This window comes from Zonotrichia leucophrys, chromosome 8 (genome assembly GCF_028769735.1).
Source record: "Zonotrichia leucophrys gambelii isolate GWCS_2022_RI chromosome 8, RI_Zleu_2.0, whole genome shotgun sequence".
NCBI classification, from domain to species: domain Eukaryota; kingdom Metazoa; phylum Chordata; class Aves; order Passeriformes; family Passerellidae; genus Zonotrichia; species Zonotrichia leucophrys.
The window spans coordinates 10,190,258-10,217,887 of NC_088178.1; the positions used below are offsets into that span (position 1 = coordinate 10,190,258).

Consider the following 27,630-nt stretch of genomic DNA (forward strand, 5'->3'; position numbering starts at 1 on the left):
TAGGTGGTTAATCCTTCATCACTCCTAATGCCATCCCACAGTGGGCAGCCAAGACAACGCCAGGCTGTCTTCAGAATATAATCCTGCACAAGTGGAGGGTGGCTTCTGCTGCACTGTCCCTGGGAGCTGTGCTGGCTGGCTGGGGGCCTGCAGGGCACAGGGGCCAATAAGCTTTGGAGAAAATGGTGGTAGATGGGTCATACTATCAGAAATATTTATTTAATTTTTAATTGTAGAACAAAAGGACCGTGTATCGTTGTGCATATACTTTTGTATCCTTTAAAAATTCATTTTGCATTCTTTCCTGTTAAGGTAGTGGATTTGTAAGTTCTCTTTCAGTCTTGCAGACTGGGCTGGAATTCTGAGCTACGGGTTGGGACCTCATAATCAGACATTGCCATGCAAGGCAGTGCTTACTTAGCCAGCCAAACAGCAGCTGAATTGCACCTTATCAGCTGTGCTCAAACACAGCGCATTCACCACCCGGGTGCCTGAAACGTGCTTCTTTTCAGATGCCTTTTCAGATTCATGGCAGACTCTGCATATGCACCACCTGCAAGCAAGAGCTCCCGAGTGACTGCTGTCCATAGTCCTGCTGTCTCCAGCGGCAGGGAATGAATGTCACAGCTGCTGGAATTAAAGGCATCTTATCACTGTAGTACCTACCATTCTCCATCATTCTGGATCACTACAAATCCTTTTTTTTATGCATTTATAACACATAAATTGTTTGAGGGAAAAGAAACAAACCCCTTTACTTCCATATGAGGATGATGTTGACAAAGTAGCAGGGCAGAAAACCTGCCAGTGACAAAACACTTCAAGAACAGCTTTCAGACAAGTTTAACCTATCTTGTATTCACTTAGATACACCCAACAGGGACTTCGGTAAGCCCACATGAATTCTTTTCGAGGAGGTTTGATTTAGCATAACTGGGTGCCAGAGCAGTTAAGCTCTGGCTGAGCCACCTGGGAGCCATTGGTTTCCCCGGAGACTAAAGACTGGCTTTTGGGAATGGCTAATGATTTGCCTTGCATCGTTTCCTCAGGTGTTCTGCATACCTCTGGGGCTTCTTAATGGCCAGCCTGGGGCTCAGCCCTCCTGCCTGCCTGCTCAGCGTTGTTCCTGCTCCAGAGACTGCATGCCAGGACAACTTCTCTGCTGCCAGACCTTTGCCTGGTCCTTGCCCACGCTTTATCTGCTCTTTCATACCTCCTGGGAACAAGAGAAGTAAGAGCCAACAAATCAAATTCTTTAATTCCGCCTGCGTGCATTTGTACATCCTATTTGTAAACCCTGTGAGGGAGGCGGTATAACACAGCAATTTGGGAACTGAATTGGTAGGAACACCTCTCCCTTGGAGCAAGGGAAAGTACCTTTTTTGTGATTGCAGCATCAGATTCTGCTCCAGTTCATGCTGAGAGGATTTGCTGGGGTTGAATTTGTGCTGGTATACTTGTGTCTTTCTGCTACTGACGTATTTTTATTCCTCTGAAAAAACATACTTTGCATCAGTTTATCTAATTTGGATCCGAAGCCTTTTGATGTCATGTAAGCATTTATTGCCATTAAAATTATGTTTGGGGTGTCGACATTTTCAGGGTGTTTTGTAAAGTGGCCTTTCACACGGGGTGGAGGAAGTACTGCAGTGTGGTACACAGGTGGTTTAATTTCAGCTTTGTTTCCTTTGGTTGAACCCTGTGTGCAAGCTGCAGTGGTTTAAGAAGGTTTGACTGCAGGAAACATGGAAGAATAAAAATGAGAGACAAGTTAAGTGATGTTTGGACACTGAATTGTCTCTCAGTTGTGCCTGTTTGATCAGTCTTTCAGCAGACACCTCTGCTATACCTGGGGGTGGTTAGATCTTTTGGTTACTGAACTGGAGTCCATATTATCTTCACAAGTTCTTTAAGGCAAGCTGTGTTTGTGTTCACTGTGCATTTAATACAACGTGCATCCTACCAGAGAGTATTGCTTCTTAGCTGTTGCATCCCAGAAATACATTTTTACTTCTTCCATGAGCTTTTTTTCTGGCAATCCCTCATGTTCTTGAGGATGAAATGGTGGCTCACAGAACACAAAACAAGTTTATAGATAGGCCACAGTTAACTGTAGGGCTTTTTGCAGAAAGTAATGGACCCGCACTCCTATGTAAATCCTCATACAGCTTTTTAAGAAAAAGAGAGAGAGGGTGAAATAGTTTTACAGCTTGGGTTTGCCATATGGCCCACTGACCTTAGCTCATAGAAGCTAAGAAGCTATAAATGCACCTTGCTACCAAAGCAACTTCTTTCTTCTCCAGGCGGTTTTATGATCTTTTAAGGTATAACATACCTGAAAATGAACCCCTGAGAAACTTCTCAGTATGGCTCTTTGTCTTTATTCAGCTATTATGAAGTCCACTTTCCAGTGCAGCAGGAAGAGGGGCACACTTCTCATGTGTGCTGCTTGGTACTTTCATAGGATGGGTAACTCTCAGGTGCCTTAAATTGACACGCGTCTGCCACAATTTCTAATATAAAGAGAGCAGGATAATTAGTTTTTAACATGAATCTATCTAGTAGATCTGAATTGCAATATTTTTGTTTCTAAATAATTATTTCACTCTGATAGTTTTGTCTCAAGGGCAATATTTCTCAACCAGGACTGGAGAAGTTCTAATATCAGCATAGTGGGTGGGAGATGGTGTCTTAAGACAAAGAATAATTTTTGTCTGTGATTGGTTTAGGACACTACTGGTCATATTAGCACAGTCTCTAATTTGGGTACTCAGCTTTATAACCCAGGTTACTGGCAGCTATGGATACCACTGACTTCAGCTGAGGTGGGGATTCTAGGCAGTAAAATTCAAGACTTAGGATGAGATGTTTGGTTTTTTCTGGAATAGATGTTCTTGGAACCATGGCTAAAACTGAGCCTGCAGAAATGCAAGTATACAACATTCAGAGGACATCTGAGGATTCCTGTCCTGAGCTTGTGGTGGTTTATTTTTCTGAAGGTGAAGGTTCCATGGCCCATAACACTTTTGTTTAGCACGGCTGTCCATGTTGCTGCAAATTCAATCCCAATGGTCTGAACAAAGAACCCCTTATCTCTTAAATCTTGCCGTCTAGCGTTGGCCCAGCCTCATTAAACAAACAATAACCAGGTACACTCACTTAAAAAAGGTGAAAAAAAAAAAAGTAGGTAGCAGAATGTTCTGAAATATTTATGTTCTTTATTCTTGAGGTGAGACAACTTTAGAGATGAAGCTTCACTGCCTACTGAGTGTTTAGAAATATTTTGACTGCTGACTTCTCGAAAAATTGAGTGCTCTGTTGTTAAAAATTATTAGTATTTTTGACTGTAAGCATAAAAGGAAAGTTTTATTTACTTAACTTAGATTAGTATGTAAATACACATTTAACATTGTAAATGGAAAACTGGAACAGCATCTCAGAGGTTCTGTGTGACTGCCCTATTTATTGTAGCAGTTAACACAGCATGAGACTAGAGGCTGCTAGTAAATTGTGCCTTCAGGATATGAAAAATTCAATTGTCTAATAGCAGTAATTAAAAAAAAAATATTCTAATAGTAACAGAGTTAGAAACTTGACTCCAGATATTCTTTCACAGTTTGAGTAAGCTATTTAATCATTGGGACTTTCCAGTTTTTTCAAACTTTAGGTAACTAGTAAATTTTTATTTTCATGTGTAGTTTTTTCTTGGTTTTCTATATATTCAGACCTCATCCAGTGCACAGTGTTTCCTGAAAGTGTCACACTTTCAGCAATTGATCTCTTTTTTCATGGGGGAAAGCCTTTCAGGATTCTTGGTTTTGGGTACTGAACAGACTATGAAAAAGCACAACCCCCCCATCTTTTCCTTGCTTTAGGGCTTACTTATACCAGTTTCTGGCTTTTCATATCTTGGTTATATGTACTTGAACACCTTGACTTCTGATAAAAATACCACTTTCTTGACACCTGAGACCACAAAATTATTTTTGTCAGCATCTATTTTCCTTCTGTCTTGAGCAAAGAAGGGAGTATTTTGCTATCTTGTAATCTGATTTGGGTTTGCCTTGAAATCTTCATCTGACTGTTGAAAACAACCTGTGGGGGAAAGGGGTAAACAACAGGAAGAAGGCTACTATTTTATTTACTGTATCAAGTTGCTTGGATTCTTAGGAAGTCTTTTTGATATTTTGATCAAAATACATAAAGTTGTACAGGACAATTTCCTTTCTTTTGCCTGCCCATAAATGTTTTCCTTACCATAAATGCTGTGGCTTCCCTCTGGCAGGAGGTGAGTGGCTGCCTGAGTCTGCCTTCCCTGTTTTTCAGCACAAACAGGTGGCACGTCAACAGCTTTCTCCTTTTATATGAAAGGTTTTTACAAAGCTGAAACTTGGCCTTCTGGAAGTCAACTATCCTATTTTAGGAATTCAACACAGGATTCTGCACAGTAAAATGGGACAAGTTTCTGTTAACTTCAAATAAAAAGGAGGTTTTTGTCAGGAGAGTTGAGCCAATGCCTAGTTGTTAGAGATAGGCAGGGTCTTTGACTGCTTTAATGTCTTATTTTCACATTGGCTGGTCTGGGTGGATCTTCTCTTGCAGCATCACTGATTCCTCAGATGTTCTTTATCAGGTGATTTTTTACTGAGAACAGTATCTTAGTGTTTGTTTAGTGTGTTAGCATTTAGAATTCCTTTCAGTTTATAACAACCAATACATTGATATATCAAGTCATTTCTCTGCATCTTCCACATTTTTAATGAAAACTAAATTCAGTACTAAGCTGCACACATCCTCCTACTTTATTTCCTTTTTATAGTTTTCTTTTTTTTTCAATGCTTCATTTAGATTTCAGATCAGTTGTTTATTACTTTTTCCATGCTTGAAACAGTTATTTCAAGTAAAACACAATGCTTTGCTGAAATTCAGGTGGCATTGCAGTATAAGACAATAAAACAAACAAATTATTAATAAGAATCAAGTAGTGCTGTTTTTTCACTCTTTGCAGCAAAGTTGCCAAAGTAATTCTGAAACTGGAGCCTGTAGCTATAGGGTACAGCCAGATGCATCTGGGAGACCTTGATCCATGCTGATACTCAAGTGCAGCAGTAGCAGCCAGAAATTACTGAAGAATTCTGATCAGCTCTCTTATCCTCATTTACTTGCACTGAAGATAAGCAGGCTCCTTGTGAAATCCTGGACTATGGCCACTTGCCTGCTATTGCCATCCAGCCAAAAGCAAAGAGGCTCAAGGGAGGCTTCTGGCCAGGAGCAGTGGTGGTTCAATGTGTATCCAAATGGGAGAAAGATACAGATGGCCAAGACAAAAGAATACAGGTTTTCATTTGCAATGCGGTTAAACTCAGATCTTTTCCTGATATAATTGGATGGGTCTGACTGGGACATGAGCCCTGAGCATGGCTGGCTCAGCCAAGACTTTAGTGGGCCTGTGGAACCCACAAGTGAGGGCTGTTCTCTGCTTGTGCTTGCACCTCTTTCTGTAGCATTTAAAAATGCACTCAAGGGCAGCCATCACAAGGCAAGGAAACTTTAGGCACCAGAACTGATGAATTCATTGGTAAAGGGAGTAGGAAGGAAAAGGGGCTGAGGAGCTTCTCTTTGGGAAGAGATCTACCATTTTTTTATCCATGTTTGGTACCCTGCAAAAACTGTGTTTGTGCCTAGGGTTTGTGGCCACTATTTTAGCTGCAAGAGTAACTGAAGCAGAGGGAATGTGTGTACATGTTTTCTTATTTGTTGTATTTAATTTTTTAATTTTCCCCAAGCTGAGAAACACAAGTACTTTAAATGCAGCAACTGTGGTGACACCAGGAAGTAAGAATTTCAGGAAGCTGCAGAAGTGCCCTTATCAAACAAATTGAGGTAGGTTGGTTTTGTTTGTTTTAAGTAAAACAACAAAAAAAGAATTGGAAAAGTGCTACCTTCATAGGATGCAGTACAGGATACAAGTAAAGAAAAAAATTATGTCCCCAGTAAGGAGACAGTTGTCTCCTGCAAAAAGAAAAAAAAAAAACCCATGCAAAACCTTGGTTTGTGTCCCTTTTGGGGAACAATTCTTCAGACTTGCTGTTCTTTTAAGGGGTTTTTTTTTGTTTGTTTTTATGTCACTACTTTACAGTATTTTGAAAGGGGGATGTATGTCTGAAAGATTTTCTTTGTAGAAAAGAGAGAAAAAAACTGTATCAGCAAATGGCTTATTGATGTGTTAAACAAAAAAAGTATGTGATTTACATTGAAAATTGTGAAAACCTAAGCTGAGATCTGTCTGCCAGATCAGTCCTAGTGAAAGTTCAGATGATGGACTGAGGTGGCTGTCAATCAGCACCTCTTTCAATCCATCTGTGTATCCATCCTCTTTCATACATCTGAGCAGCATGGGGAGAAAAAGAGGCTGGAAAGAGGACAAACTTCCAGTATATCTTCAGCTAATGGTTCATTTAAAGTACTTCATATTTGAGGTATAGGTTTTTTCCTTTTTTTTCCTATTTTTTCCTAAATTTGGTTCTAATAGTCTGCTATAGCATTCTATGACTTACACTTTAGTTCTAAATTGTTTTAAGTTTTTCAGGTATTTAGAACTTCGATCATCACCTTTAAAGCATATTTATTGTTTGGATGTAAATTTTGGATTAAGGAGTGTTGGATTGCTCCTATTAACCATGTAAAAAAAGATTAGATCAATTTGAGCAACCAGCTTGAAGTGTTTCTTGTTATTTATGAATCAGAAGAGTGCTTGTTTTGCTGTATCTCTGCAAAGGCATCCCAAGTGTTTGTGTTCCTTTCAGGGTGCTGTACCACCAATCCTGGCTGGAGGCAGCTAAAGTGGGAATGTGGATAATGTAGTGAAGATGGTTTTCTGTTTCTTTTATCTGTTTTGCTTTTCTGCTTTGTGCATTTGCTTCAGTGTTATGGTTGTTGCCAGCCTGAGAGTGGATAGCTTGTGGGCACACAATTCTACTCACTTATCTGAGATCAGTCACAGATGAAAATATATTTCTAGGAGAAAGTGTTTATTGTAGTTGTGATCAAACTGCTCTATGTTCATTTTGATGGATGCTGGTATCCAAATGATCGCAGTGCAAACTGTTAGTTTCAGTCCCTTTTGATTTAAATTAGGAATGGAATTCTCTAATTCTGCCTGGTTGCAAGCAGTCTGGTACTTTGATAGAGTGTTGGTGTTGCAACCTGCCCTCTCCTCCAGCTGTTTGGGCATAAAACAACCAAATGTTGGTCTGAAGAGGCAGACATACCTGTTACTGGTGGTCCAGTGTTTGGGCTGAGGTTGTTAAATAGCAAATTGACATTTCCTGAGAAATGGGAGCTGTGTGGCTGTGACTGCCCAGGTCAGGAGCTGGAGGGGCCTGTTGGAAAGGAGGCACTACTGAGGCAACTCAACCTAATGTCACACTCTCCCATGTAAGATTATTTTCAGGATTTAAAGCTCAGCTGCACTGTCACCAGTCCTTTGGAATGAGGATCTCTCTTTTGAGTCATGCAGAACTGCTTTCTGCTAACTGGAGTTTGCATTCTGTTACAGCGTCTTTGACACGTCAGGGAGGCTTTGTCAGCTCCCTCAGCATCAGACCCAGGAGCCTCTTTGGTTTTCCAGCCCAGATAATGCATGCAGAGGGCTGAAAACTAAGCCAGGTGTTTGCAGCTTTGTGCTTCTTTAAGAGTGGAAACAAATGTGGTTCCAGATGACCTTGAGCAGCACTTGTGCCTTCTAACGAGGTAACAAGTCTCACCTGCCTCATCCCATCCCTGCTGGGCAGTGGCACAGGTGTTACAGATTATGGAGCTAGAGTCCACATTTTGGGCCGTGATTCTCTTTGTCTTTTTCAGTGGGTGAAATGCAAAATGGTGAGCTGTCCTGTGGCATGTTCTGCAGCCAGTGGCTACTCAGGAAAATGCCTGGAAAAGCAGCCATACAGCTTGTTTAAAGAAAGAAAAAAGTGAATTAGCATATTGACCTTACTGAAACATGCAAATCACTTGCTAGGACTCAATTTCTGAAATGAATTCCCATAATGTGTGTATTAATTCTTTCAGAAATTAAAAGGATTTGTGGGTTTATTCTGAGCTCAGACAGTAATAAATGTCAAGGTTTTAACTGAGGAGGTGTGGAAACCAGCAATAGCTGCAGACTATCTTGAATAACCATGTTAGTGTTTTGCTCTTGGAAGGCTTTCTCACTCTGGACTATGTGTTGTTGTTTTTTTCCCCCTCACATAAATGTTAATAGTACTTTTAAAGAGTGCTCTGGTTTAAAAAAAAAACTCAAACAAAAAACCCCCAACATATTTTAATAGAGAACCCCCCCTGGGTTTTGTATCCTTTTAAGTGATTTTTTTTTTGAGAAATTAAGTTTCCAGCACTGCTTCAAAAATGAAAAAGAATAGCAGCTTTTGAGTTTTAGAGGATATTGTGAACTCTGCTGTTTGTGTTGTTTGGCTATGGAGTTTGTAACACTTGGTAACTTAAAATCACTTGTATTTTCTTAAATTTTAAGTTGTCTGAATGCTCGTTGGAAGTTATTAAATATTTGTAAACATTATTTAAAGTGCAAATTAAATTGAAGTAATTGCAAAGTACTTTAGGGGAGAACAGATGGGAAAACAATGTTATGCCATGATGTGTTCTCTATCGTTTCTAGAAGTCGCTGAGAGCGTTCTGCTGGAACCTCTTTGAGCGCTCTGCTGTTTGCTGAGTGAAAGGACAAAGGACTGACAATAAGGCAGAACATGCCACTGCGCCGCTCTCTACACCTGCCTGTCGGAGCTGCCTTGTGTGTCGCAGGTGCTGTGTTTGTGCCATCCCCGGGCGAGCAGACGAGAGGAGCGGCCTCGGGGGCGGGCTGGCGGCTGCTGCCCCGCGCTCCCCCTGCAGCGGGGCCGGGCTGGGCGGGGGGGGGCGCGGCGAGGGGCGGTGGAGCCGCCGGTGCCGCCTCCCGGGGCGGCCGCGGGGCGGGACGGGCCGGGCCGGCAGCGGCGGCGGCGGGAGGGCGCAGCAGGGGCCGCCGCGGCCGCAGCATCGCGGCGCGGTGGCAGGGATGGAGCCCTGGAAGCAGTGCGGGCAGTGGCTCATCAGCTGCAAGGTGCTGCCGCCCAACCACCGGGTCACCTGGGACACGGCCCAGGTCTTCGACCTGGCGCAGACGCTGCGCGACGGCGTCCTGCTCTGCCAGCTGCTCAACAACCTCCGCAGCCACTCCATCAACCTGAAGGAGATCAACCTGCGCCCTCAGATGTCCCAGGTGAGGCCGCTCCCCCCGCCCCTGCCCGCTGCCCGTGTCCGCGCCCTTGGGGCTGCCTGCGGGGTCTCCCTGTGCTTTGCCTTGTAGCTGCGGGAGCGGGACCCGCGGGCTGCGGAGCGGGATGCGCCCGCCGGCAGCCCGGAGCCTCCGCGCCTGCAGCCACAGGGCGCTGAGCGTGAGTCCGACCCGGGGCACTCCTCGTCGGGCACCTTCCCTGCGCCGTGCGGCCGCTCCAGCGCGGGCTCGGCGCTCCCGTCCCGGGGCTGGGACAGGGCGCAGCTGCAGCGCCGGGCCGGCGGCTCCCGAGAGCGCCGTGAGGGCTCCTGGCCCGTAGCCGGAGGCGGCTCGGACGGGAGTCCCTCGGGCCCGTCGTGGGGCGGCCGTGCTAAGGAGAAGTTCCCGCAGCAGTCCCAGGGTCACCATTTTCACATCTGTGTGCGTTACTGTTTAATGGGAGTGGGTTACAAATCAAACGGCCTCTCGTGTCTGGTTTTTCTGGGTACTCCTAGGGACATTGGTGGGCAGGGAGGGCGGCTGGGGACGCCGGGCCGGCGTGGCCGGAGAGCTGAGCCCGCCCGGAGCAGCCAAGGCAGGGCAGGGGCTGTGGGAAGCGGCGGCTGAAGAAGCCCTGGTAGCTCCAGTCAGCTGCTCTTCGCAGTTTTTTGTGACTTACAATGGTGAACTGAATGGAGAGGACTGATTAGTAACGAGAAATCGTGATCTTGATAGCTGATTGCCTATGTAATACTATTTTAAAATTTATTTTAAATTCAGGCCCTTTTATTTTTGGCTTTTTAAGTTGATATTTGGAATCATTATTTAATACCTAAGTGTAATTCCTAATTTACCCTGTTTTAAATGCGTTTTTTTTTTTTTAGTTTGGACTGATATTTTGTTACTGTGACTCATAAAGTTGGCTTCAGATATCGAGATAAGATTATATTAATAATTCAAGAAGAGACTATATATACTTCCTGTCACTGCTTCGTGCACACCTATGCCTCGGCAGAGATGGTGGCAGCCAAGCAGATGTTGTTTGGAAGGAAACTAACTTCTGAGCCTGTCATGCGTTTTAAAACATTGAGAAACAGATACACTGGAACATTTCAGTGTTGTGGTTCTCTTTTTGATTTACAGAAATAGAAATTGCCATTCACGTTTATGATGCTAGCAAAAAGCAGTGGAGTGAATTATACTACTTTGTCCATGTCTCTGTCGATGTTTGCTTAAAACCCAGTTATTTTATTTCTTACTAATTGTTTCTTTTAGCAGCTATGTCTTACTACCAAGGCAGCATTTTTTGGAAGCTCTGAGTGCAAAAAGGAAAAACGTAGTTCAGCTAGTCAGAGCTCTGAGACTTGCACTAGATGCGAATGGTACAAAGGCTATCTCCGTGTACTTGAGAGCTCAAGTGCCTGCTTGAATGGCATAGGCAGAGGCAATACTTCATCTGAGCGATGGAGCACAAAGGGTGGGCTTCTCTGAATGGTAGAAATCCAGTGCAGTTTTTTCTCTGCACCATTACAACTTGTGCCTTTCAGCACTTGCTACACCAGAGCCTTGATTTATATTTGTGTTTTTTTAATGAACTAGAAATGTGTCGTCATGATATTTTTGGAACAGCCCAACTCATTGCATCAACTTGAATTCTAGATTAATATTGAGTATCTGGACCACTATTACTTAATGTTATTTTTGATGAATTAAAACCATGGTGGTCTGCTTCTGTCTAGTGAATCTAAGTTATCAAAATGCTCTATTGTCTGCTTTGTTAGAGCCGTTTTGGGAATCAAGATTAACATTTATTTCTCTAAGTATGTTTGAACTATGGATTATAATTGTAGATATTGTATTATTTACAAGAGTTGTCTGTTTGTCTGCTGTATGCCTGAGGTATCTGCACTGCACAGTGCTGCAGACAGTTCTATCCACTGGTGCATTTCTCTACCCTACACTGATTTTACCCTTTAAACAAAGGCAACTGTTGTTGGATCAAAATCTATAATAGATAACTCTGCATAGTGTTGGATTTATTGGGAGTGTTACCTTTGTGTTCTGTGAGTTAAAGATTTGGCGATCTTACTGAGATTCTGTGGGCTTTTTGAAAAGTGGACACCCTTTCTGCTGGAAGTGATCACTCAAGTGTAAATTTCAAAAATTGTTGAAATTGAAATTCTGCCAGTTGCTTGTAAATTGCGGCTGAGACTGTAAAGAGCTCAGAATAACAACTCCTGGAGAAGTCTCAATGGCTTGAAGATTGTCCAGTTGGTGAGATCTGATTGGAGTTGTGCCCTAAGCTATGAGTTTTGTCACAATAGTACCTGTCAGTAATCTAATACTGTGTCAGAGTAGATTTGCATCATAAAGTTGCTGTATCATAGGATCTTGGGGTCTTGTAGAAACACTAGTTAGCTCACCCTTCCTTGTGGGGTAATGAGTTATAGGCACTGGGAGCAGAGCAGAGTTGGCATTAGGATGGGATTTATCTTGGCCACTGCCTGCAGAGTCTGTCTGAAAGTGCTGCTGTGCCTGTGCTGCTTAGCGGGGCTGCTTGAGCTTCATGTGGCCCTTATCCCTCATCTTCTAGAGCTGAGCTGCAGCTCCTGTACTCCCTGAGCTGATGTTGGTTTCTTGCACTAAGTCTTAGAATGGGTCAGGGGACTCTCTGTGCACTGTTCTTAATCCATGCAGAGACTGAGAAGGATGGATGAAGGCTTTGTGAATGGGCCTCATTGAGGGCAGGCTGTTTGATTTTGGCCTTGTTTCTTACTGCAGTTGATGTTTGTCAGGCCTTGCTCTATGAACCAAGTTTTCATGTCTTGGGGGCTACTTACAAATGCAGCAGTTCCAAAGAACAGGAAGGTGAGAGGTGGTGCCTCAGGCAGACCTAGGAGTAGGTGCCAGTCCTCTGATGAAAGTATCAAGTCTTTTCCATTTTGTTACATATTTATTTTTTCAGAGTAAATGCAGCAGATCACACATCAGTGATCTGTCAGCTTTGCCCGGTAGCCCTTGGTAACCCTTTATAAGCCACATCAAAAGTGCAGAGGGATTGTGGCTGATGCTGTGGTGCCAGATGCTGCTTTTTGGTGGAGCCTGATTCAAACAGGGGCACTGTTGCTTTGCTGGGGCAGGAGCAGGAACTGAGATTGATGATCAGCATTGCAACAGAATGTGCTTGACCAGATGGCGTGGGGTGTGTTTTATGGGCTGGCTAGTATGGGGAACCACATGCCTCTGTCCCATCACCAGCCCATACACCTTGTGCCACAGCTGTTCTTGTGAGTGGGCTGTTTTGTGTTAGAGATCTGTGGATTCTGCCCCTTTACCTTTTTAGAGATAATGCCTGTACAAGAGAAATGTCTCAGTGGCTTTAGGGTGTAAACACTGGGGTTTGAACCTTCTGAATGCTGTCTGTTTTTATCTGCATTACTGTATGAAACTATGATATATTTCATTGTTTATGAAACTATGTATATTTGGTTGGTGGAAGTTGTCCTTTGAAGAACAGAAGCTGATCCAGTCAGTTACACTTTGCAGAAAGTGAGCCTCAGGTATTAAAAGTATAAACCTTGTATATGTAAAAGCTAAGCAGCATTGAGCCTTTCTGTTCTGGATTGCCAGCTCAGTGCTGCCAGGCCCCTGTCTGAGAAGCTGGTGTGTCTTGGTGTGAGGTCCCCTGTGAAAAATTACACGTGGGCTTTGTATGAGGTTGGAAATTCAGGTTCAGGGACATGCATGTCCAGGAGTTTTCACTTGAAACAGAACAGGAAAATGTTGGCTCTATTAAGAGCTCTTGTGTCGAGGCTCAAACTCACTTTGCTGTTTGAACTCCCATGAGTGAACAACTTGAGTTACTTTAACCTTACATCTCCTTTTCTGATGCATGTGCCATCAGAAAAGGAAATGTAAGAGATGGATCAAGAGATACCTTTTTGGCTGTAGGGGAGCCTGCCTGACTCAGTGTTGTCAAAGTGCTGTTATTGCAGGCACCAAACACTTGAGCACTAGCTGCTGGGAATGGAGCTAGAAGAGGGAATTTGCTGAATGAGTAGGGGAGGTTGACTGTTGTGCTGGTGTGTTACAGGGTTCCCCTGAAGTGGAGCCTCAGTCCCTGGTGACAGAGCATGGAGCACTGAAGCTCAGTGTCTGTGTCTTCAGAGCTGTTCACTGTAGTCATTCACTTGTCTCAGATGCTGCCTCTTGGCAATGTAGGCTGGTGAAAGTAATAAAAATACAAGTGATCCATAACAGTACTAATCCTAATGTTTAGTTGTCATCAGACAAGAGTTTAAGATGTAAAACCTAAACCAATGGATTATGATAGATTTGCAGAAGATGTCATCTATTTAATGCTTATCATTTATCTTTAATACTTTGCAGGCTAGTTTTGAAATGGTTTTTGCAAGTTAAGTTGTGAGAGATTGCTAAACAGGAAAACAGCAATGCAATACTGCCATGGGAATTTACCTAAAGGGGATGCTGACATAGATTAAATATCAAAAATAACTATTTCCTATTATTCTAATAAAAATAAACAAAATATCCTTCACTTAGTATTAAAAGTTCAAATACTTTCTAATTTTAGGGAGTTACTTTTTTTGGTGTGGCCTTTTTGTCCAAAGGAAGTTGGTTATCTTGTCATTCATGCTGTATTTTGGTGTGGTGACAGAGCTTTTGTGCAGGAGTTGATTTTTCTTGATTGCAGTGGTATCAGGTGGTCTCAGGATGTGGGTGTGCTGTGTGAGACAAACCTCCCTGTTTCCTCTGATGCTGCCTTTAGCTTGGAGCTTCCCCATTCCCCCAGCTGACACCCCTGATCTCCTGCCCTGAGTGTGCAGCCCCTCTGTAAGCTCCCTGCAGGTGGCTGTGCTGTGTTTGCTTCTTATGTTGTGTGCTAGGAAGTACCACAAAGCTACAGTTTCAGAAAAACTGTATTAATGTAAATGTAAAACTTCTTGGGCTTGAACAAGGGTTTAGGAACTGGTTCAGTTTTGTCAGTATTTACCTGCCCCCTATTCTTGAATTCTTTCAATCTTACTGTATATTCACATACATTTAAAAGAATTCAGTTGTTTTAAAATTTTTTAACTCTATAAATGTTTTCAATCTCTTTGCTTACTTGCTGGTACTTTGGTCCACGTAACATCTTCACCACATTAAACTTTATTTCCATGATTCATTTAAATGAAAACTACATTTGCTATAAGATATATTATCTAGAAAATGTGTATTTATCCATGTGTAACTTGTATGTAGATATGCATGTCTTATATGTGTTGGACTGGATAAAATATTTTAAATAAGTATTTGTTCAAAGCGAAACCTTAATATGACCTCTGTTTTGTTCCAAGAAAAGACTGATGAAAAAGTACTGACCTGGTTTTTCTAGGTAATACTTCCTACCTTAAGAAGGTGAGGAAAATCGCTCTTGAAAACTGATATAATGATTTTAACTGATTCACATAGTTTCTTTTTTGTCAGGGGGAAGTGAAAACTGTAGTTGTACTCTATGGCAAAGCTTATTTTACATGTTATATTTATTGTAGAGTTATTAAATGCAGCATATGCATCTTGCCAAGAGGTGTCTCAAATGTTCCCTTCTGCACAAAATTTGGTGTGCTGGCATCTATGTAATGCATTAATAGAAAAAATGTTTGTGCTGGTTTCTCACAGAAGCTGTAGCATCTGCCAGCAGTGGATGATATAAATTAATGTCTCTGTATGGCTCACTGCTGTGTCATGTGGGAAAAGCCAAGTTTTTTTCAGAGCCTTGTCTGACAAAGGTGAGAGACCCATGATAGTGGCAAGTTGAACTGCTTATGAAAAGAAACAAATCTAAAGGGTTAAAGAAGAGAGAAAGTAGGAGGATATAATCAAGGGAAACAATATTAACTACAGAGAATGGTCAGTCATAAGAATTTAGGAAGCTGGTTTGAAAATGGTATCAGCAAGCAAGACACTTAAGAATTTTGATATTTATCACAAGATAAGTACAAAAAACCAATCTGGATATGCTGTGTTACTCTTTAATGGTAATGGATAATGGCTTTATCAATGCTGGCATGCCAGTCTCTGGTGTAACGTGCTGCCTTGGGCCTGTGAGGTGCAGGAGGTTGTTTGCCAGGCTGCAGCACTGCACATCAGGCTGGGTTAGCAAAACCAGCAGTACAGTTTGTGCATTGGGACACAGAGGGGCTTGGATTTCCCACATGCGTCTCCTTCCGCTCTCCTCTGAAGGTCAAGAGTTGATGAAGTCATAGTTGTAGAGAAGGAAATACAGAGGGCAAGGAGAGAAAGGGCTGCAAGGCAGCTGCAGGGGATGGGGGGCAGAGCCTGCAGGGAGTGTGTGGTGCATCCATCCTGGCCGGTGGCAGCAGGAGCTGGCATAGCTGAGTGTGGCTGGCATGGTCTGGGTGCTGGGGAGCAAGCAGGGTAATGGGAGCAGTGGCTGGCAGGCTGGTGAGAGGCACGGGCACCAAGGGCTTCCAGAGCATGGTTTGATCTTGGTGAAACAGAGGAGACCTTTCTGCTGAGGTAATGCTGGCTCCTGGACCAGCAGCTGACCCAGAGAGGAACAGGACAAGCGTGTGTAGCTGCAAGGCAAAGCCGCTGGGGTGTGCTCCCTCCGTGTGCTGCCACATGCTGGGGGACAGGGCAGTGACTGGCCTGGCCAGAGCTGAGTGTGCCACCGCCTGGAGCAGGCAGGGGAGTCCTGGCTTGTGTGGGTGTGAGTACAGAGGAATATGCATTGTTTTATTAGGTCACTGATAATTTACTCTTCTTTAAGTTTTGCTTTATGTAGAGGTGCCAGGTTTTGAACTTGTTCCCACAATACTAAAATTGTACCTCTGGTTCTTTAAAGACCAAACTGAAGAAAGTCCCCCATCAGAAACCTTTGATTTCTTTCTGTTGCTGTGAAACAGCATTGCAGTACTTTCATCTCATTCCATAATACTTCACAGCAATGTTTAGTACTACCTTACATTCTATTATTTCAGTATTTAAAAAATTCAGTTTCACAGAGGAATATGAATTGATGTGCAGTTTATCAAATGACTATTAATTTCTTCTCTTGCACTTTTTAGTGTACTTGGCATCATCTGGAGCTACCTTTTCTTCCCTCTTATTTTGCTTTGACAAGTCATGTTTAAGACTTGAGGCATTGTGAAATACCAGCTGTTTGCTAAGGCTTATGATGTGTAAAATGCAATCTGAACTGACATCTTTGAGTTTTTATATTTAAGAGAAAGATGTTCTCTCAAAGCTCAGTGAATGCTATTGGCTTCAGTTACCACATTGTCAAGTGAGAAGATATCTTTTGGAAAAATATGGGTCAATAACCCTTTCTGTCATCCTATACTAAATGTCAATAGTGAATGCCTTGGTAACATGAAACACTGAAGGACTGTTAGTAGGATATTTGTTTCTTTGTATATTCACAACATGAAACATTAGACACAAAATGCATACTATGGAGGTATTGTAGCAATTTGTATAAAAGCCACTCATGTACTGTTCAAAATGCTCTTGCAGACCTATAGGTGTGGTTCAGATGTCTTATATTACAATCCTTAATGTTTTTGCCCTTTGCTTTCATTCAGAATTTTATTTTAAAATTGGTTAATAGGTATTCAGTTAATCTGTCAGTACTTAGTTTTCTGCTCATTCTATTCCTGAAACTTATTTTAAATCATATAGAGATTATGGTATGATTGCCCTGCAGAAACAAACAAGGAAAACAAAAAACAACAACAAAACAAAAAAGCCAAATAAATAAAAAAACCCACAGAAAATACATTGTTGCTATAATCAAATATCTTCTGAAAAAACTCCAATCAACCCTACCAAAAAAGCAGGGCATTTTTAAAGTATATTTTTAAGTGGTAAAGCTTAGCAGAACAAGATTATTTGTATTTCCAAAATCCTTGGATATGCCCTTTAATCCTTGGTGCCATCAAATGTACCTATTTGTTTCTGAGTTGTGTAATGGTATGTGCTGTATAATCTGTACTTAGGGTGTTTTGTACCATGGCTTGTTCCTTCATTCACACTGTTTCTACATGGAAAGAAGCTTGAGAGTCAGCTAAAATAGAATGATTAGAACTTGGCCCTTAGTGTTAATTGTCAAAGCAGTCTGACTTCACTCTTGTGCAGGAAATTTCATGCTTTAAAGGATGAATGTGTTATTCTGCTTGCACATGGTTGAAGCTAAGATACTCTAATAATTATAGCATCATCATAACTTGTATAATTCCTTGTGTTCTGCTTGCCTGTTAGCAGCCAAAATTTAAATTGTACTTATGTGCTCCAGTGAGTGACTTTGAATTCCCAGCAACCACTGCCTCATGTAGCAGTGGTGCCTTATATCAGCTGATAAAGGCCATGAGGGCCATGGTATTTTTCCCTCTGAATTGCTCAGGATCTATGCATAATGATGTGTGATTTCAGCACAGAGAAGGTTAAAGGCAGATGGAGGTCCACACCTTCTCGGCCCGAGTGTCCCCTCAGATTTTAGGTGTCTCTGGATGGAGGTATGGTGATGACAGTGTTACCATGTGAGTTGTAACTTTAAGAGAACACTCATTAATCCCGCTTAGCTCTGTAGGATTTAGATCAAGATTTGAATTTCTTTTTCCTGGAAAAAGTAGTGTAGGAGAGAAAACCAGAGAGAACGTTCAAATTATTGCTATTGCCTGCAGCATCTTTCACTCCCGAAATAGAAAGGGTGAGACTCCCTGAAGTGCCCTTGCAGGCTGCTGCCTTTGGGCTTATGGTCAGTTGATGTGTGGTTGGTTGGAAAGGGATTTCTGCCAAGCTTTTAAAAGCTAACTGATTTTGAGGCAGCTATTTTAAAAGCCTCTTCATCCTACTTTGTGGCTCAAATTTTGCATTTCACACTAGTACCAGTTTTGCTAAATTGTGTGCAGTTGTTTCCGGAAATATTTAGGTTTCACTTTGTCTTAATGGTTTAACCTTTGCGTATGCGCACAAAGGGTGTCAGGGTGGACCATGTTCTCTTCTGAATTGGAAACTTCCTATTTTTAAACATTGTTGAGAATTCCTGCTGAGCTCTAATTTCCCACTTTCCTTTCCTTTCCTTTTTTTTTTTTTTTTTTTTTGGGTTTGTGTATGGATTTCAATTAGCTTTTTGGATGCTTGATGTGAAGTAACAATTTTTGGGCCATACCCCCAGAGGGCTTGTTTGGGGGGTGTGTGTCCTCTTAGCAGCAGTGTTTGGTTTGACTGGATTCTTAGAACATTTTTAAAAGTGCAGAACACTTAAAACCTTAAGTGATCTTTAACAGGTGTGTCACGTCCTGGGGTTTTATGGGAGTCCCAAGCAGGGTTAACTTGAGCCATTTTGTTTTGATTTCTGCCTGTCCTGATCTTTTTCTCCATCACAGAGGGCAGTGCACATTTACCCACCACTGTGCCTTGATGTTAATCACTAGAAGTAGTCATGAGAAAGTTATTCCGGGTCTGTGTTCATTCACTTTGCATTTGTGGTTGGCAGCACTGAATATGGTGATGCATCTTCTCTGTGGATTGTGCTGAGGCCGCTGGTTTCACTGCAAGTATGCTGAACAGATGGCACTCTTTGTAAAGCTGAGGTTTAACTCCCCAATTGTTCTCAGTGATGCCTTCAAGCAATATTGCTGGTTAGAAGGACTGTGCCTCAGAAGGTGCTGGTAGCTACTGGTACTGTGCTGTTGCAGGTTTTATGCAGCTCTTTGGAAGTGACTCCTGTAATCCTATTGGAATGCCTCTGTAGTTGTATCATAGCCCTGTAGTTTCCCTTTCTGCTCAAGACCCCGGTGAAATGATGAGCTGAGATGAAAGGCTTGGGGGTGATGGGAGAGTGTGGATGCAGAGATAGCTGAGCCATGCTGGCTACAGGGTGGGCTGCACTTCGTGAGAAGCACACTGGAAGGTATTTCAAATTTGTGTGTCTTCCCAGCTATAATTGCTCAGATTCGTAGACCCCTGGGGAATCTGCTTAATTTAAGGTATCTGCTTTCTCTTTTCTGAGAATGTAGGTTTTTGTAGCTTGGAAGCCCCATAGCGCATCACGTTATTTCAAGAGCACAAGCTCTAGCAATATTAATGGAATGTGAATTATTCTCTAGTGTTAAAAATACCTGCTAAGAATTAAAAAATGATGTAATTAAAAAAATTATAAATTATTTGCCATGACCAATGGGAGAAACACAGGAAAACAACAATTAATTAACAAGTCCTGAAACAAGATGGGGAATGTATTACGTACCACTGTCTCTTAGCACACCTCACAAGAAATAAGCCTGAGGGGTGGATCCTTCCATCAGCAGTACTTGTGAGTGGATATGACCTCTGCTTAGCAACAAAAGCCTTAGACATTCTTTTTTGGGGCAAAATTGTTGTCTTGGTGGAATTTGTCTGTGTAGGTCTCCTAAAGGTAGTTGTTATATTAATAAAGGACTTGTTCCTTCTGGCACAGAGCCTGTGTCCATTTCTTTGCAATGGAATGGCTTTTAAAAAATGCTTGTCCAAATCTGAGGCCCAAAATGCAGGACCACAAATATATTTTGCTAAACGTTTAGGTTTGGAAATAACTCCTAAGTTATGTATCTTTTAATTCCAGTGAGAAACAAGTGATTTCATCTAATCTTGTGTCCAATCTAAAATTCACGGTGAAGCAGTTTAGCAGGAAAGTTAGCCCTAAAAATACCGTTCTTGGAAGATGTTTTTAAAACTATTTGGAAAAGAAATGGAGTAGTATTCAGCTTTTTTTGTTTTGTGCTCATGAATATTAGAGCTTGACCTCAAAATCCAGTGTTTCAATAAAGTAATGTTAAAGTTTAATGAACTTAAAATGCCTTTCATCTTGATTTGAAAGGACAGCAGAATTGAGATGTTAGGGCTTCTGTAGAATATTTCGTTTTCCTGATGGGTCTGCTAGTGACAGCCTTTTTCCAATCTTCCCTTTCTCATATTTTTCTGTCTTGACTCAGGTGATGTGATGTCACCTATCAGAAACCCAGACTGCTCTGTGATTACTAAGTACTGCTGTGATGAGTCTGGGGTTTTTAAAATTATTACTATTTTCCCCACCTTTCCTTCTTGTCTATAATTCTCATTTGTTTTGACTCATCTGTTCTGCAGCTTGTTTGTGCTTGTGCTCTGTCCTCTCAAACTGGTCTGTATTACTTTCACCTTCTATATTTGCCTTCCCCTCCCACTTCTATTTTCTTTTCCTGCCAGTGCATCTGTTTCCTCCTTCACTTCATTCCTGATGCTCTTTCTTCCGTTGGACTGTTTCCCCTCCCCTTCCCTGTTGTCTCTGCTGTTCCTGTTGGCCTCATCGCTCTGCGGATTGTCTGAAATCCGTTTCCTACACGGTGCAGAGCGCGTCTCCTCCGGAAGCTGTGTGGATGAGAGAGCTGGGCACGAAGGCTCTGGTGGAAGTTGTGCTTTCAGCACCAGTGAAAATGGGATTCAAGGGACCAGACAGTGCTTGACCAGCAATCTCATGCTGGGCTATTTGAAACTGCTTTTCAGTGACTACTTTTGGTAAATGGTGATTGCTTTGCTTTCACCTGTTATTTTAAAAGTTTCTGCTGCCTCCCTGTTGCAGTCAGAGCTTTGCAACATGTGTGAGGGTATCCCCAAATTTATTTTGCTTTGTTCCAGGTGACTGGGCAGATCACTCTGGTAGAGTGATGAGGATAAAAGCTAGTGCTGGCAGCCTGCAGGGTGAATCAGACTGCAAACTTGTTCTTTTCAAAGGCAGAAGCACTTGATTTCTGCCCTTGTCACCAACCTCTGGAGATTTGTGCCACCACACCAGTGCTTAAGCAATATTATTCTGTGGCTGTGTCCTGAGGAGCAGGTGGGGATGGAATGGTAGTTATTTTTAACTACTTCTCAGATTGATTTTCAAGGTTGCTTGCAAGGCAGAAATAGCCAGTTCTGCTAGCCAGCATGTTCATCCTGCATCTCCTTTGTGTTGGACATCAGTCTCAGTGGTTTCTGTGTCTTTCCAGTGAGTTCCACTCACTCTTCAGAGGCTGATAGACATGATAATTATATTTTTGCTTCCCAGACTCAGTATTTACATTCAAAATGAGACAACCACTACACTGAGTATCTGTATTGTGAGGTACAAGTTGCTACACAATGATGTTCCTGAGGGCTTGCCTTCATACTAAATAGTTTGTTTCTTCAGATTTCTGGGATTTTGCTTGTTTTTTTCTCTATGGATGGACACAGTCTTCATATCCCTGGTATAATTCAAGGAAGTTGCAGGCAGGGAATTGGGTGATGCCCAGCTGGTTATTCCATGGAAGTGGATGTGCTGTCAATGAAAGCTCGAGAAGGTCAAGGCATCAGTGACCAGTAACTGTCCTGTAAATGTGCACCGTTTGTCTTGGTTTGTTCATGTTATTTCCCCACTTGAGGCTGAAGCAGTTCAATGTTACCATTTGTGATTTATTTTTTTAAAGCTTCTTATGGAACTATATTTTTTTTCACACAGTAATTATTTTCACACAGTTTCTTGGTTTAATGGAGAACATACATTTGAACAGTAATTGTCATACTCATCTCTTCATGATAGCTGGTGTTATGGTTTCATATAATTTGAAGTACTAGAGCAGCTTTAAACTATTTGTTTCACAATGAGATACTGATGAGAACTTAAAGCACAAAAATTATTGACCTGGATTAGTATTGGATCTTGATCCAGGTCAGTGAGTTTTTTACTTTGATATCAAATCTGTCATAACTTGTGAATAACTTGTCTCAGATACCTTTTCAGAAGTGAAACATGCTGCTGTGAGGAAGTGGCTTTTGCTTAGTTTTCTATCATGCTTTCTTCATTGCAAAGTCTAGCCTCCTCTTTAATACTTCCTTTAACTTTCTTACTGTATGTAATTGTGAGAATGAATTTAACTAGAGAAATGCCTTTTAAAATTTGTTCTCCAATCATATTCTTTTTCAACCATTCTAATTTCTCTGTATTTTCTTGCCAATTATTAGTGTCCCCAGTGGAAAATAAACTAGGGATCTTGAGTGTATATAGAATTGTGAGAACACATGATGAGCAGATAATTTGTGTGTGGTGTTTTTTTCTCTCCCTCAACTGGCTTTGAAATGGGTAGTTTTTTAAAATAAACTTTCAAGTTTTCCTAATAGTAGTCATTGAGAAAAAGTGATTTCCATATTGTTCTGTTAGGAGGTCCTTGGATTTCCTGTGCATGTTCTTGAGTGTCCTCTATTGGAAACAAAAAATTACCACATTTAGCAGACAGTAACTTGACTTGTTTTGACAGATAAGGAAATGGGACAATTTACTTTTTGCTAGTTCTCTGCAGCTGTCAAAAAAATTAATCAGAAATACCCTTGAGTGGCAAGGCATACTGGTATTGAAAAAGGAATGTCATTTGAACCACAGTTTATTGGTCCCCCTGCCATCCTTATCCCTTTGAATTACAGAGAGCAGACTTGCACAAACTTGAGGTTGTGTTTATTGATGGCAGGGTGTACACCTGACAGAATTTAGCAGATGTGTGGGTACCTTGTCTCCTCCAGAGAGAAAGAGCTCCTTTCTGCCTGGCGAGACTCTGGAACCAGGTGGGAAGACTTGAGCAGAGAGGCCATGGGAGAGTTTGTCAGGGGTTGTGTGGAGGTGGTTGTGTCCTGATGGGGTGGGCTCTCGCTGGTGGCAGATCTGGACAGATTTTGGTGCGCTGTGAGTCATGTTCAGAGCTCACTTGGGTCAGTTGTGTGTGTTTGCAGCGGAACAATGAGTCACAGACTTGTGAGTTTCCAGTCCTTGCTAAAGAATGTACCAACATAGCTGCTCTTGTGGTTTCATTTAGAAATAAGTGAGCAGTGCAAGAGTTCAATAATTAGACCGATTTCTGGGGTTTTTTAAGAACACATATTGAGAAGCAGCATGTTATTGTCATAAATAGAAGAATGCTTGTTTCTGAAAAAAGTGAACAGGATCTGAATACAAATATTTCCTCTAGCCAGAAAATTAGTTGCAAGGGTCTATTCTAATTGTTTTGACTAATTACTCTCCTGTCCTTGTTACATGTAACCTCACCTATTCTGATCTATTAAAAGACTGTTGCTGAATATTTTTTCTGTCTAGTTGTTCACACTAAAATATCATCTTGCAACAAATCAAACAAGTTTGTCTTCTGCTACATGGACTCCATGCTGCTATTCTGCTTATCTGACTTAAAGGCAAGAATTAGCCTTGCCAGAGTTGTTGTGTCCATTTTTCTGAAAATCACTATTGTTGCTTCTCCAGTCCTAAGAACGTCTCCATAGAGAGGCTGAGAAAGATTGTTATAAATACTCAGTTACAAATTGCATATATATTGATTTTGTTTTTCTTTCTAATCTTGTCTCAATAAGCTATTATGCCTTTTAGACTATAGTCACTAATCCAGGATCACACTGTGTTTTATTTAGACTTCATTTTATGTAGCTGATTAGTCTGTAGAACAAAACAATACTAAACAAAACCAGACATAAAATGAGGTTTTCTAGACAAAATCCAGACATTCTTACAGCTTAGCTCCAATATTTACATTCAATGTGTTATTTAAAAAAACCACCTAAGGAACCATTTGTGTTGAAGTGATGTTCTGTTAGGCAATTAGTAAGCTGATGCTTGTGCAGAGGCCTGGAAGTATGTTACAGCAGCTGCTTGTACTGCTTCTGTACATGTTCTTTTGTATAACAGGATAGAAAAAATATTTGCCTACAGCTTGCAGGCAGATGCTTTCACTGTCCCTATATTAGGTTGTATGTTTTCCTTTATGCATGCATCAGTGCCAAAACCAGTTATGGGTTACTGCTCATGCAGAAACTTTTAGCCATGACAAGAGTGACTGTTGGTTTTTATGTAGATTTTTGTAAATAGCCAGTATCTTGCTGTGATTTTGGTGTGCCTCTTTAAACTGAATGTTATTGATGATATGACATTTAGGATGACAGGGACATATTTATACAACCAACTTAAATTGTGTTGTGCTATCACTCACACACTGCTGCTAAATTATGGGATATTTAATTAATTCTATGTGTATGAGCATCTTAGATTTTAATCAGATTAATTTTATGAATAAAACAGGATCCAGCTCTCTTCTCTAAGTTCAAAAGACCAGCAGAGCACTGAATGAGGACTTCCCAAGTTAGTGGCTCTCTGGTTGGCTTGGTAGATGAGTTTTTCTGGCGCTGTTGTAAATTTCTTTACAACAGGGGGAAGTGGAAATACAAGTGTGAAACTAACAGTAATAATTTACACAGCTCTTCTTTCAGGAATGAGGAATACCTTTTACAGGTGTTTTTAAAATGCTTCAAGAAATGTGCTTTTCATGAGGTCACCAATATGTGTGCAGTTCTGAAGTCATTCAACTGTGAGTCAGTAGCACAAAGACTGTGGTGAGTTCTTTACTTTAAAATGGTGAGTTCTTTACTTGGCATAGTTCGTCTATGGACACTTGGGATAATGTGCCAAAACTCAAACCACATTGTACTTTAATAATTAAAATTATTATTTTGGTGCAATGTTCTGTAGTTCTCTTCCCAAGGGGATTGTGAAGCAAGAGTGGAAATGTGTGGCAAGATACTTGTACTTGACAAGGTATTGGTGGCAGAGTGCCCTGGGTGGTTATTGAGGTGGGGCTTTCATCTTCTGCCCCATGCTCTGAACAGCTCCTCCTTGGCTCCATCAGCCCCCCACCATTCTGCCGTGTGAATCACAGGAACTGCCAAGAGACAGCAAAGCTTCTGCAGTCTGGCTGGGGGCCTTTTGCACTGCTGAGGGGTCCTTGTGGCCTCTGAGGCTTGGGGCTCAGGGGAGACACTAAGCTTGCTCTGCATCTGGGGCTTCATGCTGCTCTCTTGTTGACAAGGCAGCTTTCCTGTGTGGTTTTTCATGGTCTCCCATGGACTTTACCTGCTGAAGAGCAACATATCTAGTCACAGTTATGTTGGGCTCTTTACTGAGCCGGCCTTCATGTTGTTTATAATGAGCTGTTTGAAACCATCATCTATGTTATGGTTATTTAAGAACAGTTTTCTTAATTGGATTATAGAAAAATATGATATTAGTATCTTAAGACTCAGCAGACTTCTCACTGGTGCTCACATACTCCATTTGAAACCCTGCATCAAATTGCTCAGCAGACTAAGAGTCCAGATGATGCTAAACTATACTCTGCTCAGGTTTCAATGTATTTGGTTTATTTACAATTTGATTATTTTAGGCTATTACAAATACTCATTTGTGCTCTAGGATTTTAATTTTTTTCTTTTCATATTTTCATAAATTCTCTTTCTCATGAGACCATGCTCATTCGTATTTTACTCTGAGATTCCAAATTGACATTCTTTGAAAGGAAGTTTTGGACCATTTCTTGGTGTACCTTAACTGTTATTGTGAGACCAAGGTATCAGTTCATTTAGCTGTTACATGAAATGGGACACATATAGAGGTGACAGATGAATTTCTATAAGCATCCACTTACTTGCCTCTGCTGAGATGATCACAGCTGTTAATTCATACTAGTGGAAGTAGGGATTTATGCAATTTTGACACATCTCCCACACAAATTTGTGTTGCCTTCAATGATGTGTTTCATTTTGGCAGGCAGCTTGGAGGGAGTGAATGCAGCCTTTTAGACAGCAAGTGCCTATGATGGTGTACAAGTGGAATGTTTTATGTCCACTGAACCTTTCTTTCACTGTTTGTCAGCCTTCTTAAGGAAGGAAGCCTACTGCAGTTTCACAAAGATTCATCTGTTTTTAAGTTGGTGGTGTAAATTAAGGTTCTGAGACTTACCAATTCTTGTGCTATCTAGATACTTCACTTGAACCCCCTAATTAGGAGGCTTGCATGTCACTGAACAAATGAAGTGCAGTTTGCCTAACACGGGCTGGATTTCAGAGTGTCATGGTGGGAAACAGTTGTGGGTAAAAACAAGATGTTAGTTCTACATTTTTAGATTTGTATTTTAATTGCCTGTTCCCTCAGAATTTTTGGGAGTTGAGAACTCTTAATGGTTTTGTGTGCTATTTATCACAGGAATTGCAGCTGTGGATCAAACCACTGTTTCATCTACTTCACCATTGACATCCAGACCAGATTGTTCAGAATAGTAGTCTGTTCCCATAGGGAGCAGTGGAGGATGTGGTACCCAGGGAATTTTGCAAAATGCATGTGCTGAAGCTTGTTTGTGCCCCAAACATTCATTATGCTGTTATGCATTATGGCTCATTATGCCATTGTAGTCTGCTGCATAAACCACAGTACTCCAGTAGTCTGTAGTTGGGGTCTTCTGTTTTAAGAAGGGTGCAATGAAATGAAAGAAGTTCAGACGAGGGCAGTAGAGGTTTTTGATTGTATTAAACAAGCAACAGAAAATGAAGAATTTGTCAGCTTTTGGCAAGAGGCAACATAGGGAGGGAGACTGAGAGCCCTAGAGAAGAGATTATTTGCTATCCTTTGTAGTGTGGAAACAGAGGGGTTGTCCAGTGGAAGTGCTAGGTAGCACTTCTGAGATGCCACTGTATGGCACTCAATGCACTGAGGATTGCATTTGGTGGCAGGTCAGTATGTTGACGCTCCAGAGAACATCTCAAATAAAAATGTAAAATGTAAAAAGGTAGTCAGTACACTATCCAGCCACTGAGCTTTTGCCTCCAATCCCGCAAATTTATTTTTGGAGTTTGATTTCAATTCATGGTTATTCCCACTGCTTTGTGGTTTGGGCTTTTGGACTTATCTGTTCTACTTAATTGACTTGCAATCCTTGAAGTATTCTCTGAACATATTGGAAACCCCTGTCCTTGGCATGGAGAGAATGGTCTAATAAACTGCAAACCTGAAGTGACACACCAGCAAAAATAGAACAGTGGATTTTTAAAATAGGTAACTAGAGGACAGTCAGATTCATATTGGGCAATTTGTAGAGGGCTATACTTGCATCCTTAAGGTCTTGTAGGAATTTATTCCATGACCTTAAGAATTTGGAAAAGAATACACATATGCAATTTGAGAAAACATTGAAAGTATTTAATGAATGATGCATGTTAACAGTAAAGACTGTTAATAAGAATATTGTTCCTTCCTTGTGGAAATCAAAGCCCTAGTACATGATCTGTATCTGCTGGTAAGAAATGGAAAAGCATAGGAGTTATTTGGACTAGATTTACCTTTAATAGGAACTGACAACCCTGTGTAGGTTGTCAGCACCCCCTCCCCTCCCCAGGTGTGTTGAATTTCCATGCAGGATTTAGTGCTGACAGCTTTTGAGAATCTAAGTGCTCAGAAAAGAACAAGTTAGTACATGCTA

The 27,630-nt window shown here is 41.5% G+C and overlaps 1 protein-coding gene and 1 long non-coding RNA gene across 3 annotated transcripts in view; both read left to right on the plus strand.

Annotated features, from left to right (window-relative positions):
- Nucleotides 1–1,115: 1,115 nt before the first annotated feature.
- LOC135450914 (uncharacterized) lies at nt 1,116–8,930 on the plus strand. Its single transcript, XR_010441180.1, has 4 exons — nt 1,116–1,231; nt 5,787–5,883; nt 7,559–7,752; nt 8,675–8,930. It is a non-coding gene; the product is annotated as an uncharacterized LOC135450914 (long non-coding RNA).
- An 87-nt stretch (nt 8,931–9,017) lies between these two features.
- VAV3 (vav guanine nucleotide exchange factor 3) overlaps nt 9,018–27,630 on the plus strand; it is a 147,447-nt gene continuing 128,834 nt past the window's right edge. For both annotated transcript variants that reach the window (XM_064719563.1, XM_064719564.1), the window contains exon 1: nt 9,018–9,274. In XM_064719563.1, coding sequence (XP_064575633.1) covers nt 9,071–9,274 — 204 coding nt within the window. In that variant the 5' untranslated portion in view covers nt 9,018–9,070. The remainder of the gene's footprint in view (nt 9,275–27,630) is intronic.